Raw genomic sequence first — 15,900 nt, 5'->3', positions numbered from 1 at the left:
GAATTAACATTCAAATTATGTAGTAATTTAAACACAACATTTGTGCCTCTATTTCTTTAAAAACAGCTTATTTAAAGAGAGTGCCAATGTTGCATCTATGGAAAAGCATCTTGGTGCCTGATGTTTATACAGTATTTATTTGAATGGCTTGACACTCTAAACTTAAGCCTGAGAAAGCAGTGCTCAGAAGCAATGTGCTAATGTTGAATAAATTAATTAATTACAGTGTAGCCAATTCCATTAGGCACGATAAAGAGACAATTAAGTGGCACTACACAGAATATTTAAAAACAACAACAAAAACATCAGACTAAATTTCACGTCAAACTGTGAGCTCACCCATCACTCTTCTTAAACAGATAGCCCTTCTTCTCACTGCCAAACTCCTTATTGCCCTGTAGCTGGTGCATACTGTACCCGCTCTGCTTGCTCTGAGAATCCTGCACATCATCAAAAAAAACTGCCATAATCTAATAAATAAAAAGTATGACATGATTAAAGTTAGAGTAAAAACTTGTTTCTTTCTTGAAGAAAAAAAAACAGTGCGATCAAAAGTCTGAAACTACATTAAAAGTCTGGGATTCTTAGTTTTCATTAAAATTGAAAAGAAAGTTTTTGAATTTTGAACAAAGAAAAAAATTATGTAAAATGAAGGGGGGAAAATATTTTTACACAAAATGTAAATGTTATATGTAATTCTACATTATTAAATTAGAAAAATACAAAACTAAAGGAAAATTAAATCATTATTTTTTAGTAGCGCTTTCAGACTTTTGAACACATTATATACAGAATAAAATCAAATGGGGAAAAAGCAGTCTGGCAACATTAGATGTTACTTTTATGAACTTACTCTCCTAGACTTCAGTTGGAAGGCAGTGAAAGGGAAAAAGGAGTCAGAAATGCAGAGGTCAGATTGTTATTATTGCAGTGTGCATAGAATAAAAATAAGAGCGAACCTTACATTATACAATATTCACAGCCGCGTTCGAGGATAATACAACACAGAACATTGTTATTCAATCGAAACCAGAGAGACGTCCGGTTCAAATGGACATCAACTCCAAACAAAACACATAAAAGATCCAACGCTGGGCTCTACAAAAGAGCTCGTGTTGTCACTGCCTGACCCTCATGTCCATGTTTCCTCTCTCTCATGAGAACGAACGTGTAAGCTTGCACGCAAACACTGAAAACCTGCTTCACATGTCTCACAGAGGCGGCAAATGTCATGACAAACTGGACATGAAAAGCAAATTCACATCCGGACTCGTATTTTTAATGTCGAGTACAGCATACAAAAACAATTCTACATGATGTTTATGAAAGGAATTGGCACTATTCTGATAAATTACTCTGTGATGATCAGTAAATCAAAGACAAAAAGGTCTCAACAAATTATTTTGGATTAAAGGCAGAGGATATATCCTCCGGTGATGTACCTACCTCTTTCTGGTCCAGTTGTAAAGACGATTTAATGAGGTCTCTGAGAGCTGTGAGCTGTTTTTTCTCTTCGTCCTGGGTCTGTTTTATCTGACAATGCAAATGTAATGTGTTAAAATATAGGGCGAAATAAGCAATATAAAACAAACACCTCATTTTAAGATGTTTCATAACAGTAAACACTCTTGAGAAGGCATTGCTAGTGAACATTTATTACATGTTCAAAGGAACAATTTGATTTGATCTATACTTTTTCTGTCTGAATATGAGACAATATTTTACTTTCATAGGCTCATATTAATAATGCTTGTCTCATGATATCATATTTAATATAATCATAATGTTCTCACAAGTAGAGCGGTAGTATAACTGAACTAACAACATATTAATAGAAAACAGCAAAAATAATTATAAAATGAAAGGTTAACTAACATTATAGAGATCAGCTGCTAATTTTTCTATATACTGCTTCAACTTGTCAGCAGTTTTCAAGCCATCCTGGAAAAAACTGAGAGAAAACACAAGAGCAAATGAAAGGCTGTAAGGCATTTGTTCAACACTACATCAAATAATATTCAAAAGTTTGGGGTCAATAAGATTTTTTTCTTATTGTTTTTGAAATAAGCTCATCAAAGCTACATTTATTTGATCAAAAATCAATACAGTGAAATATTACTACATGTTAAAATAACTGTTAGCTATATGAATACATTTCAAAATCCAACGCTGTTTTTTTCCTGCTTTTTTGTGAAAACCGGGATACATTTTTTTCAGGAATTTTTGATGAATAGAAAGTTCAAAAGAACAGCATTTATTTGAAATAGAAAACTTTTATAACATTATAAATGCCTTCGCTGTCACTTTTGATCTTTTGTCCTTGCTTTACAGAAAATTAAATCATTATTTTTTAGTAGCGCTTTCAGACTTTTGAACACATTATATACAGAATAAAATCAAATGGGGAAAAAGCAGTCTGGCAACATTAGATGTTACTTTTATGAACTTACTCTCCTAGACTTCAGTTGGAAGGCAGTGAAAGGGAAAAAGGAGTCAGAAATGCAGAGGTCAGATTGTTATTATTGCAGTGTGCATAGAATAAAAATAAGAGCGAACCTTACATTATACAATATTCACAGCCGCGTTCGAGGATAATACAACACAGAACATTGTTATTCAATCGAAACCAGAGAGACGTCCGGTTCAAATGGACATCAACTCCAAACAAAACACATAAAAGATCCAACGCTGGGCTCTACAAAAGAGCTCGTGTTGTCACTGCCTGACCCTCATGTCCATGTTTCCTCTCTCTCATGAGAACGAACGTGTAAGCTTGCACGCAAACACTGAAAACCTGCTTCACATGTCTCACAGAGGCGGCAAATGTCATGACAAACTGGACATGAAAAGCAAATTCACATCCGGACTCGTATTTTTAATGTCGAGTACAGCATACAAAAACAATTCTACATGATGTTTATGAAAGGAATTGGCACTATTCTGATAAATTACTCTGTGATGATCAGTAAATCAAAGACAAAAAGGTCTCAACAAATTATTTTGGATTAAAGGCAGAGGATATATCCTCCGGTGATGTACCTACCTCTTTCTGGTCCAGTTGTAAAGACGATTTAATGAGGTCTCTGAGAGCTGTGAGCTGTTTTTTCTCTTCGTCCTGGGTCTGTTTTATCTGACAATGCAAATGTAATGTGTTAAAATATAGGGCGAAATAAGCAATATAAAACAAACACCTCATTTTAAGATGTTTCATAACAGTAAACACTCTTGAGAAGGCATTGCTAGTGAACATTTATTACATGTTCAAAGGAACAATTTGATTTGATCTATACTTTTTCTGTCTGAATATGAGACAATATTTTACTTTCATAGGCTCATATTAATAATGCTTGTCTCATGATATCATATTTAATATAATCATAATGTTCTCACAAGTAGAGCGGTAGTATAACTGAACTAACAACATATTAATAGAAAACAGCAAAAATAATTATAAAATGAAAGGTTAACTAACATTATAGAGATCAGCTGCTAATTTTTCTATATACTGCTTCAACTTGTCAGCAGTTTTCAAGCCATCCTGGAAAAAACTGAGAGAAAACACAAGAGCAAATGAAAGGCTGTAAGGCATTTGTTCAACACTACATCAAATAATATTCAAAAGTTTGGGGTCAATAAGATTTTTTTCTTATTGTTTTTGAAATAAGCTCATCAAAGCTACATTTATTTGATCAAAAATCAATACAGTGAAATATTACTACATGTTAAAATAACTGTTAGCTATATGAATACATTTCAAAATCCAACGCTGTTTTTTTCCTGCTTTTTTGTGAAAACCGGGATACATTTTTTTCAGGAATTTTTGATGAATAGAAAGTTCAAAAGAACAGCATTTATTTGAAATAGAAAACTTTTATAACATTATAAATGCCTTCGCTGTCACTTTTGATCTTTTGTCCTTGCTTTACAAAAGTATTAATTTACTTTTTTTTTTTAAATATCACTAACCTTGAAACTTTGAACGGTAGTGTACATTTAATAACTGTGTACAATGTCAAACTCTTCAAAGGTAATATATCTCCACTTCACACACTTAATACGGATATCTTAACTAATCTAGGAGACAATTCTTAGGAATTACAGTAACAGACCATACATCTGTTAAGAGAAAACAGGATTCTGGGACACTCACTTGCACTGTGCATGATAATACTTGATGAGATTCTGGAGGAGATCCACTCCCTTCTTGGTCTTAATCTCGTTCACTTTGATCAGGTACTGTTGGGAACCATGGACAGTAAAGCACATAGAGACACTGGTGTGTTAACAGGAAAACACATCAACACTGCACACTTCTAAACACACACATGCATGCTTTGAAGTGGTTAAAGTGGCTCAGCTATAGGAATTGTGTTTAAATGCCCCACCCAACCACATCTGGTATAAAACAGAAATATATAACAGAGGGTACCACTTTAGCCTGCATCAGCTGTTATTATAATTTACACAACAGTTCTTTCTGGTCCTCGATTCTGATTGGCTCTGAGGAGTGCAATATTCTAGTGATATCAGAACTCCAACTGTTTTACCGTTTGTATCACTCTGCTTGCAGTACATCCAAACCCACTATAATTTTATAAATAATACTGTGTTTGTGTCACGGAATGTAGTTTTAAGAATTTTTTAGGCGAGAATGTACTTGTTAGTGTTAATTAGTGTTTACTATTGTCATTTTGCATTATTAACACTATTTTCCTAATTAATGCTGTTCAGTTGCTTTGACACAATCTGTATTGTTAAAAGCGCTATATAAATAAAGGTGACTTGACTTGACTTGACTTGTTTATGCGGTTTGTTAAAGGTGGGGGTAAGCGATTTTTCAAAAACGCTTTAGAAAAATGATTCGGGCTGAGTAGCAAAACAAACTTGTAGCCAATCAGCAGTAAGGGGCGTGTCTACTCATGATGTGGAGGAGAGAGCATTCAGTGCACAGGATGGACATTAGCCGAGCCGAGCGACAGAAAGATAGAGATGGCGGATAAAAAACAAAAGGAAACCGTCTGTGGAACAAAAGAAGTCTTAAGACTGTGTGTACATTAATGAGGAAAAAAATTTATTTAAATGATTTTAGCAAATGGCTGCAATATAACAAAGAGTGAAAAATTTAAGGGGGTCTGAATACTTTCCGTACCCACTGTATATCTATGGTGTAGACAGTATCACTGATTATAATGCGTTCTATAGTATTTTGTCGCGCCGCGCCACTTGCGTCCGGTGTAGACACAGTGTAACATTGCTTTTTCTTTGTTTCTCAGAACTAATCGTTGCCTGGGTTGCATACGTATGTGTGGGGCAGAGCTATCAAAAATGGGCGAGACCCTTTTGGGGTATATGGCGTGTTTGTTTTGGTGATTTCAAATGTCAACATTGGCTACCAGAAATCGCTTACCCCACCTTTAATAAAGATAACATCTATTTGAAAATTTGCCCCAAAGGTTTTGGAGATGTAAGCTCCAGGTGGTCAGTGGCCATTCAGCGCTCATTAGGGTTGGGTATCGAAAACCAGTTCCATTTTAGAATCGGTTCCAAATTTTCAAGAACCGGGTATTCGATAAGACGCGTGCATTTCGATTCTGCTTAACGATTCCTGTGTTTGCATTTTAATGTGATTTAAAATGATTTAATTGCAGGAACGGAAAGAACTTGCACCTTGTTTGCGTGCAGCGCACACGAATCGCGAGCACAGAGAACATCGGTTGCGGTGCGGGTTCCAGGTTTGTGTCTGCTCTCGAACCGTTCCGTGCATTTCCACTGTTGAAAAGGTTGTTCCGGGCCAGAACTGACTTCTTTCATTTTTATCGACCAGTATGCAGGAAACTACGTCAGTATATCATCATAAACACAGCCGTTTTTGTCTTAAGTGAACGTAAACAGATGAGAAAGAAAACGCACATGTACTGTGTTTTTAGATCTGCGTGCGTTCTGTGTTAAATTTATGTTTTAACTTTTGTCATTAATGTTAATCAAAGAACAAAAGAAAATCAGTCACTGATCTTGACTGAATATATTTAATAACTTTGACTGATTAATCTATATTTCATTTATGAAAAGAAAACTATGCAGTGTTTTTAAACTTTTAATTACAGTTTCTGTACCCGAAATTTGGTCCAGTTGTATTTATTTATGCTATTGATTTGTTTGTTCCTATTTTATTACTGACTGTTTACTTGTCTTTAACACTTTAATATTTGAAATTTATATTAATCTAGTTGTTTATGCTGTGGTATTTATTTTTTAAATCATAGGCAAAATTCCTCTTGCAGTGTTCTGTAGGCTGCTGACTTTTGCTCATATTATTCAGCTGCAACAGAATGCTTTGTAAAAAGACACAGAATAAATGTTTGACATCTAAATGTTTGACTTAATTTTTTTATATTAGATTTTCTATCTTATTGGAATCGAAACTAGGAATCGATCAAATTCAAACGATACCCAACCCTAGCGCTCATGAATACGCCGAGAGCAGCCTCACCTCGGCCAGATCTTCTGGAATTTGCTGTTGGCTCGGATGTCTCTACAGTGATTAAACATGAAATATAATTGGGTAAATCTAATGGACAGTCTTTAGTCTCATTAATATACTTTATACTTTTTTGCTTGTATTATAAGTTTATCTGTATATTGTTTTGATCATGAAATCCAATTGTATTAAAAGCTGTTTATTTGATTGAGCCTTGGAACCATTTTTGTTTCATTTGATGATTAAATGTTTTTCACTTCATAATTCAGCATTAAATTGTTGTTATAATTTTTTGTTTCGATCTCAAAGATGACCAAATGCTCTACTGCAGACCTGATCTCCAGATAAATTAATCATGGATATATATATATATATATATATATATATATATATGTGTGTGTATACAATATGTATAAAAACAGCAAAATTCCATGTAAAATTATGTTTAAACATAAAGCTGGTCTGATATCCTGGTATGTCTATACTCAAGCATATTCTGCACCTGAAAATACAAAGCCCACTGTTGCTTGACTCATGAATATTAATCAGGTTATGTGAATGGATGGTTCAGCAATGTTACCTAGCAACATCAGAATGGCCTAATTAATATTCATGAGCTAAGACACTGCCAAGCCATGATGTCTCAAGCAGCCGCTTCAAAACTTGCTCCAGAGCTGCTGAGTGAAACACGAATGCATCTGAAAATCTCCTGGCCTTTCACAACACCTCAAGTCAGAGAAGAGAACAAGAAACAACCTGAAGTTGCTGAACAATTAAAACTACCATCAAGCTAACTTATCTTGGTGAAACAAGAAGTAAAGAGACAGAAAGGTTCCATTTTCACAAGCCCACACACCTCACACATTTGCAGTTGAAAGATCCTCCGTTCCTTCTCCATCTCCTCTGCGATCTCTGCGCCGGTGATCTCTGTACGGATCATGCCGTGCTGCTTGGCATGTTCCCTCTTCTCCTTCTCAATCTTTGTGCTACAACAAAAAGGAAAGAAACAGAAGAAACAACTAGCTTAAATTTAGCTAGAGGTTACCGCAAATGGCTCTTTGACTACGATGATGATATATTGTTGTGTTTGAGCATAGCCATAAAACGGCTGTATATCAACACATTACATTAAACAACATTTTATATACATGACAAAAGAATATAAACACACAAAAATGATACTTACAACTTGGTCTCATAGTCTTTCCAGGCCTTGTCGAAAGGCTTTTTAAGATCCTGTGTTGGGGAAATAAAATAAATAGTGCAGGAAGCAATTAGGTTTACTGTGCAGAGTTATAGACCATTTTTCAGTTGTTAAACTGAACACATTATTATACAATATAAAGCACCAAAGAAATCAAGAGATTTGATCACTACTTTGAAACTCACTGCGCTGAAGTACAGTAGTGACTGATATGGACTGTGGTAATGCAATTGCTTTATCAGATTTTCCCACTCTCAGGAACCTATTCTCTGGAGTTAATGACGTTATTCACTTTACTACTGCCCAAATGTTCATCTGCTCAAATAATAATTGATCATGAAACATACGCGGATGTTTTGGAGTGTGTTACTTTACCTGAGGTGTATCAGCTTGCTGGCTTAGAAAGGGCATGAACATACATTTGTTTACAGCATGAATATATTCCTATTGCTGAAGCAGAATCCAGAAGCTCACAGCAGTTTTTGCTTCTGAATACATATAAGTCAGAGCATGAGTTCCCATCTATTATGCTGTTTTGCACATCAAATAAAGCTGGAAGCTTGAAGCTGAAGCTGGACTTATATATAATATAAAGTCAATTTTAAAATGTAGGAACTGAATGCTCACTAAATTTAGATAAAAAAATATTATACACACACACACAAATACTTTTTTTTTTGGTCAATTTAAAATCTAACATTTAATCTTGACATTTAATAGTGCCTCACTGTATCCCATATTATAACATTTAGTGTTTAACAACACCATCATCTAACACTCACTTAAAAGTTCCATACATAAAAAAAATTATAATATTATAATTAATTAATTTAAGAAATTAATCAACCATATCTGTAGAAAATCTCAAAATTAACATCAACTTTTCTGTACTGTACATTATAATCTGCATTTAAAATTACAGATTTTAGTTTTAAGTGTATCCAAATTATTTTGGATAAATTCTTTTTTCATTAAATAATATTATTTACTACTCCAATAATAGTAAAAAGAATATAGATCAAACATTTGCTTACACATACATATATATATATATATATATATATATATACACACACACACACACACACACACACACACTCACACATATATACACGCATATCATTCAGTATATCCACTATATTGAGCTCTGCAGTAATTCTGATGCAACTGAATATAAAAGCTGTCTTGTGTTTTGTCTTGATTTCTTAATAGAATTTAAGAGTCTCTGAGTGAGTCCTGGTTACACATACAGGAGCACTGGTGTAGGTGCTTTTTAATGGTTTATAAGGCATCTGTTTCAGTGCAGGAAAAATTTTAGAGAGAGCTGATAATGTCCTCCAGGGACGGCACTTATGCCCTTCAACTGCCTCTGCCTCTGTCAATAAGGGCTTTAGAGAACGGTTTCGTTTCCGCTGAGTAAGAGGGTGAAAGAAAGAGAGAGACAAAGTATGCGCGTGATAAGAGAGTGAGAGAGAACGAATGGGGGCTGGTAGGTATGTATCCTAGGTCTACTGAGCAAAAAAGTGAAGCCTCATCACTTCCACTCAGAAATTCAGCTGATGCTGCAGAGGCTCTTAGCCTGGGTCATGCTAATGTGAAAACAATCAGACAGCCTTTCCAAAACCGCTCAGTGTGAGATGGCCCAACACTCAGTGTAAGTAATTTTCACAATCACTACATGTTTGCCTTCAAGCTTCAAGACATCAACAAGCGGCTGACAGGAGTGGTCAGTCTGACGCCTGAGCTCTTTACCCCAGTCAACCAGTAAACATTTCAAACTGACTGAGTCAAAGGGCCTTAAACACTCCCACACAGTTTACTAGCGCTAACAGTGGCCATTCTTTCAGCACTGTGTTTCATAGAGGACAGTGGCGTGAAGAACCCTGTAATTTAACTCCAACCAGATTTACAGTGTGCGTTTTTTGGTCCAAAGGGATTCATTTAAGGCGGGTATGGAACAGTAAATCAGGGTGTTCCTCAGAGGGGACCTTTCCAATTAGTTTAGTCCAGAGACAGCGTGTAAATCTTACCCCCTTCACTCCCTTTAGATCTCCTTTGAGCAGAGAGTCCAGGGTGAAGATGACATTGTGGCTGAGACTCTGGAGCTGAGGAGAAGAATCAGAGGACAAATCATACAGCTTTTGATCAGAAAACTTTACAATAAATAAAATAAATAATAAAAATTTAAAAATAATAAAATAAAATAAAATATTAAGACTAAGAAAATAAGATAAGATTAAAACAAAATAAAAATTCCACTATCCCTTACCAGGTTCTTGAGGAGAGCGGCCAGTTCCTTGATAAGGCCAGAGAACTTGATGAAGGCTGTTCCAAGATCAGAGTTATCTCGGCTGATGAAGTTGCTGCCAAACTTGTCCAGTGCCTGCCCGTAATTCTCTTCATTCTGCACATGCTCTGTAGAGAATAAGAACAAGCCATGCATATTATTATAGGATTGGAATATATTTTATTTAAAAAAATTAAGTGTGTAATTTCTGCACCACTAGAATTACCAATGGAATTGCAAAATAATAACTTCAATAATGTTTTCAAACACACTGCCTGAACACTCCATCAATCCCACAGCAGATATTTTACTCTTATTTTTTCACTGTATCAATCTATGAATGCATACCTGTCTACATATTAAGCATAGGAGAAAGTAAATATAAAAAGGAAAACCACACACTTCAGCTTCAAGAATTTATAACCTAACTACTGATTAACATAAAAACCACAAGACTAATTAAAAAATGACCCTATTGGGTGGAGTCATGTCATGTCAAAATGGTGTCCATTTCCAAAGTTAGGATAGTTGGTCACCCTCATAGTTGTCTCATAGTTGGACAACCCAATAGTCACCCAAAAATGAAAATTCTGTCATTAATTACTCACCCTCATGTCGTTCCCAACCCATAAGACCTTCATTTATCTTCGTAACACAAATTAATATATTCTTGAAAATGAATGAAATCCGAGAGCTTTCTGACCCTCCATAGACAGCAACAGGACTACCACATTCCAATGCCCAGAAAGGTTGTACATCGTTAAAATAGCCCATACATTGTGGTACTCTCGTGAACGTGTGTCGAAGACTGACATGGAAGAGAAGAAATTGCTGAATAAAGTTATTTTTGTTTTCTTTGCACACAAAAAGTATTCTCATAGCTTCATAAAATTATAGTTGAACCACTGATGTCACAGTGGCCATTCTTTCAGCACTGTGCTTCATAGAGGACAGTGGCATGACGAACCCTGTAATTTAACTCCAACCAGATTTACAGTGTGCGTTTTTTGGTCCAAAGGGATTCATTTAAGGCAGGTATGGAGCAGTAAATCAGGGTGTTCCTAAGAGGGGGCCTTTCCAATTAGTTTAGTCCAGAGACAGGGATGTAAATCTTACCCCCTTCACTCCCTTTAGATCTCCTTTGAGCAGAGAGTCCAGGGTGAAGATGACATTGTGGCTGAGACTCTGGAGCTGAGGAGAAGAATCAGAGGACAAATCATACAGCTTTTGATCAGAAAACTTTACAATAAATAAAATAAATAATAAAAATTTAAAAATAATAAAATAAAATAAAATATTAAGACTAAGAAAATAAGATAAGATTAAAACAAAATAAAAATTCCACTATCCCTTACCAGGTTCTTGAGGAGAGCGGCCAGTTCCTTGATAAGGCCAGAGAACTTGATGAAGGCTGTTCCAAGATCAGAGTTATCTCGGCTGATGAAGTTGCTGCCAAACTTGTCCAGTGCCTGCCCGTAATTCTCTTCATTCTGCACATGCTCTGTAGAGAATAAGAACAAGCCATGCATATTATTATAGGATTGGAATATATTTTATTTAAAAAAATTAAGTGTGTAATTTCTGCACCACTAGAATTACCAATGGAATTGCAAAATAATAACTTCAATAATGTTTTCAAACACACTGCCTGAACACTCCATCAATCCCACAGCAGATATTTTACTCTTATTTTTTCACTGTATCAATCTATGAATGCATACCTGTCTACATATTAAGCATAGGAGAAAGTAAATATAAAAAGGAAAACCACACACTTCAGCTTCAAGAATTTATAACCTAACTACTGATTAACATAAAAACCACAAGACTAATTAAAAAATGACCCTATTGGGTGGAGTCATGTCATGTCAAAATGGTGTCCATTTCCAAAGTTAGGATAGTTGGTCACCCTCATAGTTGTCTCATAGTTGGACAACCCAATAGTCACCCAAAAATGAAAATTCTGTCATTAATTACTCACCCTCATGTCGTTCCCAACCCATAAGACCTTCATTTATCTTCGTAACACAAATTAATATATTCTTGAAAATGAATGAAATCCGAGAGCTTTCTGACCCTCCATAGACAGCAACAGGACTACCACATTCCAATGCCCAGAAAGGTTGTACATCGTTAAAATAGCCCATACATTGTGGTACTCTCGTGAACGTGTGTCGAAGACTGACATGGAAGAGAAGAAATTGCTGAATAAAGTTATTTTTGTTTTCTTTGCACACAAAAAGTATTCTCATAGCTTCATAAAATTATAGTTGAACCACTGATGTCACATGGACTATTTTAACAATGTCCTTATTACCTTTCTGGGCCTTGAACGCGGTAGTTGTGTTGCTGTCTATGGGAGGGTCAGAGAGCTCTCGGATTTCATCAAAAATATCTTAATTTGTCTTCTGAAGATGAACAAAGTTCTTACGGGTTTGGAATAACATGAGGGTGAGTAATTAATTACAGAATTATCATTTTTGGGTGAGCTAACCCTTTAATGGGTGTGTTTGACTTGAAACGGCGCTGCGCAGATCAATCGATGTATGACATCAAAGTACCGCAAGAGCAATTCAAAAGCTTATGGAGCCATTTGCTCTCTAATCACTCTCATGGTACATTGATGTCATACAGCAATCGGTCTGCTCAGTACCGCTTCGAGTCGAACATGCCTATTTAAATAGCATAACGTGAAGGAAGAAAAGAGAATTCCACAATTCCCTGTACATTTTTCAACTAGGACAGCTTTCTGTGTAAATCTCAGCCCACAGGATGTAAACTAAACCAATAATAGCCCTTCCAATACAAACATGCGGGCACAGATAGAGAGTACGGTCAAGGTCATCAGCACCCACAGGAAAATAATGCAGGTGCCCATTAACAATTTGTCCATACCAAAAGAAAACATCCACACACGAAACAGACTTTTGTTTGATAAACAACATGAAAAGAAGTTCTAACGTTACCATCTTTAGAGCCATATAAGTTTAAGGTCTCCATATATTAGGAAACAGTATTGACACCACCAGCATCTGGGACTGATTCATCATCTTCCCATAGTTCCACACTGGGACCCCAGCCCATGACAGAGTGACATTATTAGGTCATTTGTCTTGTTGAGTGGAGCCAAGACATCTGGTACCCTGAAATAGGGGACTGTCACCTTCTTTAAATGAGCAGCTGGGAAGGTTTACTGCAGCCTTTATGGACTCAGAGGAACCTAAGGGAACCTCAGAGTTTTAAAGGTGCTAATTTAAATTAATGTGTAAACTCTCCACAAACCAAAACAAATTAAAAATAAATAAATGAATAAAGAGTTGAGTTAATTTCTGACTGTTTATGTCCTTGTTACGATCGAAGTGTCTTACTCTTAGGAGCTTATAAATTTCTCCCAAATGCACAAACTTCCACTTAAAAACTTATTTTATATTTCTATTCTCTACATTTTTAAATAACAGAGAAGTCATCAAAACGATGAAATAACACAAAATTGAAGTAGGTGGGGGGAGTGAATGTACAGCGCTCTCTTCAATACCACAACTGAGGTGCCCTTGAGCAAGGCACCGAACCCCCAACTGCTCCCCGGGCGCCGCAGCATAAATGGCTGCCCACTGCTCCAGGTGTGTATTCACAGTGTGTGTGTGTTCACTACTGTGTGCACTTTGGATGGGATAAATGCAGAGCACTAATTCCGAGTATGGGTCACCATACTTGGCCACATGTCACGTCACTTAATATTAATTTCATTTTTAGATTTTATTCATAAATTACATACATTATAAATATAAATGATAACATATATTACTACTACTAATAATATTTATTATTATTATTTGCATAGCACCTTTCATTAATTACATAAAGTTTTACATTATGTAGACATTTAATTACATACATTAAATACTAATACTTATATTAATAATAATATAAGCCTCTAGATTAAATAATAATAAAATCACTGCAAACATAAATTTCGTTAACTGTCGAGACTTCTGAAGATAAGTAGATCGTGCATGTCACAGACAGATTAAAAGATCGCAGACAGATCTAAACAAGACTGTAAGCAAAGTGACATAAGCAGACCTCTGCAATTCAACAGAGAATAAAAGCTCCATGCCAAGTGTCAAGAGTTCAGGTATTAATCATCAGGAGCTGATTAGAGTGCTTACTATACAGCCACATCTGATTAAGCAGGATCGTGACACAGAGGCCACCTGCAATGCACACAGCAGAGAGTCGATAACACAGCGGGAGCTGGTTTATATCCTCTGCCTGCCGCCCACAGTAACGCCCTGCACTTAATAGCACAACATGAGATGCTCCACACATCAGGAAGACAAGTGAGCAGAGTGATGTGCATCATGAGCGGCGACATTCAGTTGGAGCTGGTGTGATTTCATTCACAAACCGAAAAGGTGGCAATCTGCTGGCATTTGCTGAATCATGATGGTGATGTCTCTGCATCACTGAAGAGGTGTAGAGGACGAGTGCTCTCTAAGGGATACTGAGGTCAGAGAGAGGTCAGCCAATCAATCTGATCAAGCACTGCAGCTCACAAGAGGAAGTCTTACATATCACATCACTTAAAACCACCATATGGAGATCTGGTACTCAGAAACAGTGGACTGTCACCTTCTATAAATGACCAGCTAGGAAGGTTTCTGGACCCAGAGGAACAACCTGAGGGAATCTCAGAGCATTAAAAGTGCTCATTCTGGGTGATTCAGGGCAAACCATTAATGAACCAAAAATTTAGTTTCTTTTTTCTGACCGTTTATGTTGTTGTAATCAGCTTTTAAATCTCTCCCAAATGCATGCACTTCCACTCAAAAGATTGGACAGACATATATATTTTGTAATACTTGAAATAACACAAAAGCAAGTACTGTTGTGTAAAAAAAGTGCTCTTTCTAAAGTTTTTTTGGTAACACTTTCTATGAAGCCCATATTTATAATACATTATAAGGGTATTGTTAAGGCATTATAATGAATGCATAATGCATTATAAAAACCCTTATAATATGTTATATAATCTTATGAATATTCATAAGAACAGTTTTAATGTTTTATAATATTAGCTTATTTGTGGTTATAGCTTTTAAGAGTATGATGATTTATAACACACAGTGAACATGTTGTATCCACTTAAGTTACAATGGATTATATTTCTCATAGTTATAATTAGAGATCGACCGATATATCTATTTACCGATATGTTTCCCGATATTTAGTTTCCCGATATTTAGGCATTTTACAATAATCGGATATCGGTTTTGTAATATCGGATTCACCGATAAACGTCGCCATCTTGTGGATGTTTTGAGAATTGCGCGCAGGATCGCCATTGCACCACGGCGTCTGAGGGGAGAGGAGACACCAACAATGGCGTGCACAGGTACTTGATTTACTGTAGTTAGTAAACTTTATTTAACATAACAGCCATTAATGCACAAATTAGATGTATTACATAAATGCCTGATATGCAGTTTATGCAGCTTGGCTCGAAGAAACAGAGACAAACTCACGGAGTCACGTAAGATAATCCGTCAAGTCCTGTCCCAATAAAGACGTAACTTTGCTTGAATTAAATAATATGCAGCCATGAATGGGCGCATGTTGGAAATAAAAGTGCTGAATTTACTTCTCTCTCTGTTTCATATTGCTGTTCACTCACCGGGTTGATGCTCAGGAAATGCTCCAGCACGGCCACAGCATGTAACTTTTAACAAGATTCACTTGTTTAAAACACCCCTAAATTGTATTAACATTTACTATATAATCATTATTTCGCTAATAAACATCTAAATAAATACATCTCTATGGAAATTAATTTATTATCTCCGCGAGCGATCTCAGTTTGAGTATAGTTCTGTGTAACTGCATAGATAAATTGCGCTGTCAGCAGGCATTTCATAATCTAGAACGACAAAA

The 15,900-nt window shown here is 35.9% G+C and overlaps 1 protein-coding gene across 4 annotated transcripts in view; it reads right to left on the bottom strand.

Annotated features, from left to right (window-relative positions):
• LOC107583981 (arf-GAP with SH3 domain, ANK repeat and PH domain-containing protein 1-like) overlaps nt 1-15,900 on the bottom strand; it is a 38,217-nt gene that overhangs the window by 15,466 nt on the left and 6,851 nt on the right. For 2 of the 4 annotated variants that reach the window (XM_016270376.1, XM_016270393.1), the window contains exons 3-11: nt 11,325-11,470; nt 11,086-11,160; nt 7,665-7,714; nt 7,335-7,464; nt 4,151-4,236; nt 3,473-3,548; nt 3,044-3,130; nt 2,451-2,459; nt 340-440 (exon numbers count right to left, since the gene is read on the bottom strand). In XM_016270376.1, the coding sequence (XP_016125862.1) occupies nt 340-440; nt 2,451-2,459; nt 3,044-3,130; nt 3,473-3,548; nt 4,151-4,236; nt 7,335-7,464; nt 7,665-7,714; nt 11,086-11,160; nt 11,325-11,470 (760 nt within the window). The remainder of the gene's footprint in view (nt 1-339; nt 441-2,450; nt 2,460-3,043; nt 3,131-3,472; nt 3,549-4,150; nt 4,237-7,334; nt 7,465-7,664; nt 7,715-11,085; nt 11,161-11,324; nt 11,471-15,900) is intronic. The other 2 variants (XM_016270384.1, XM_016270396.1) reach the window with 1 other exon arrangement.

Source organism: Sinocyclocheilus grahami, unplaced genomic scaffold (assembly GCF_001515645.1).
Source record: "Sinocyclocheilus grahami isolate Dianchi unplaced genomic scaffold, SAMN03320097.WGS_v1.1 scaffold5.1, whole genome shotgun sequence".
NCBI lineage: Eukaryota > Metazoa > Chordata > Actinopteri > Cypriniformes > Cyprinidae > Sinocyclocheilus > Sinocyclocheilus grahami.
This window is presented reverse-complemented; position numbering and strand designations above follow the sequence as displayed.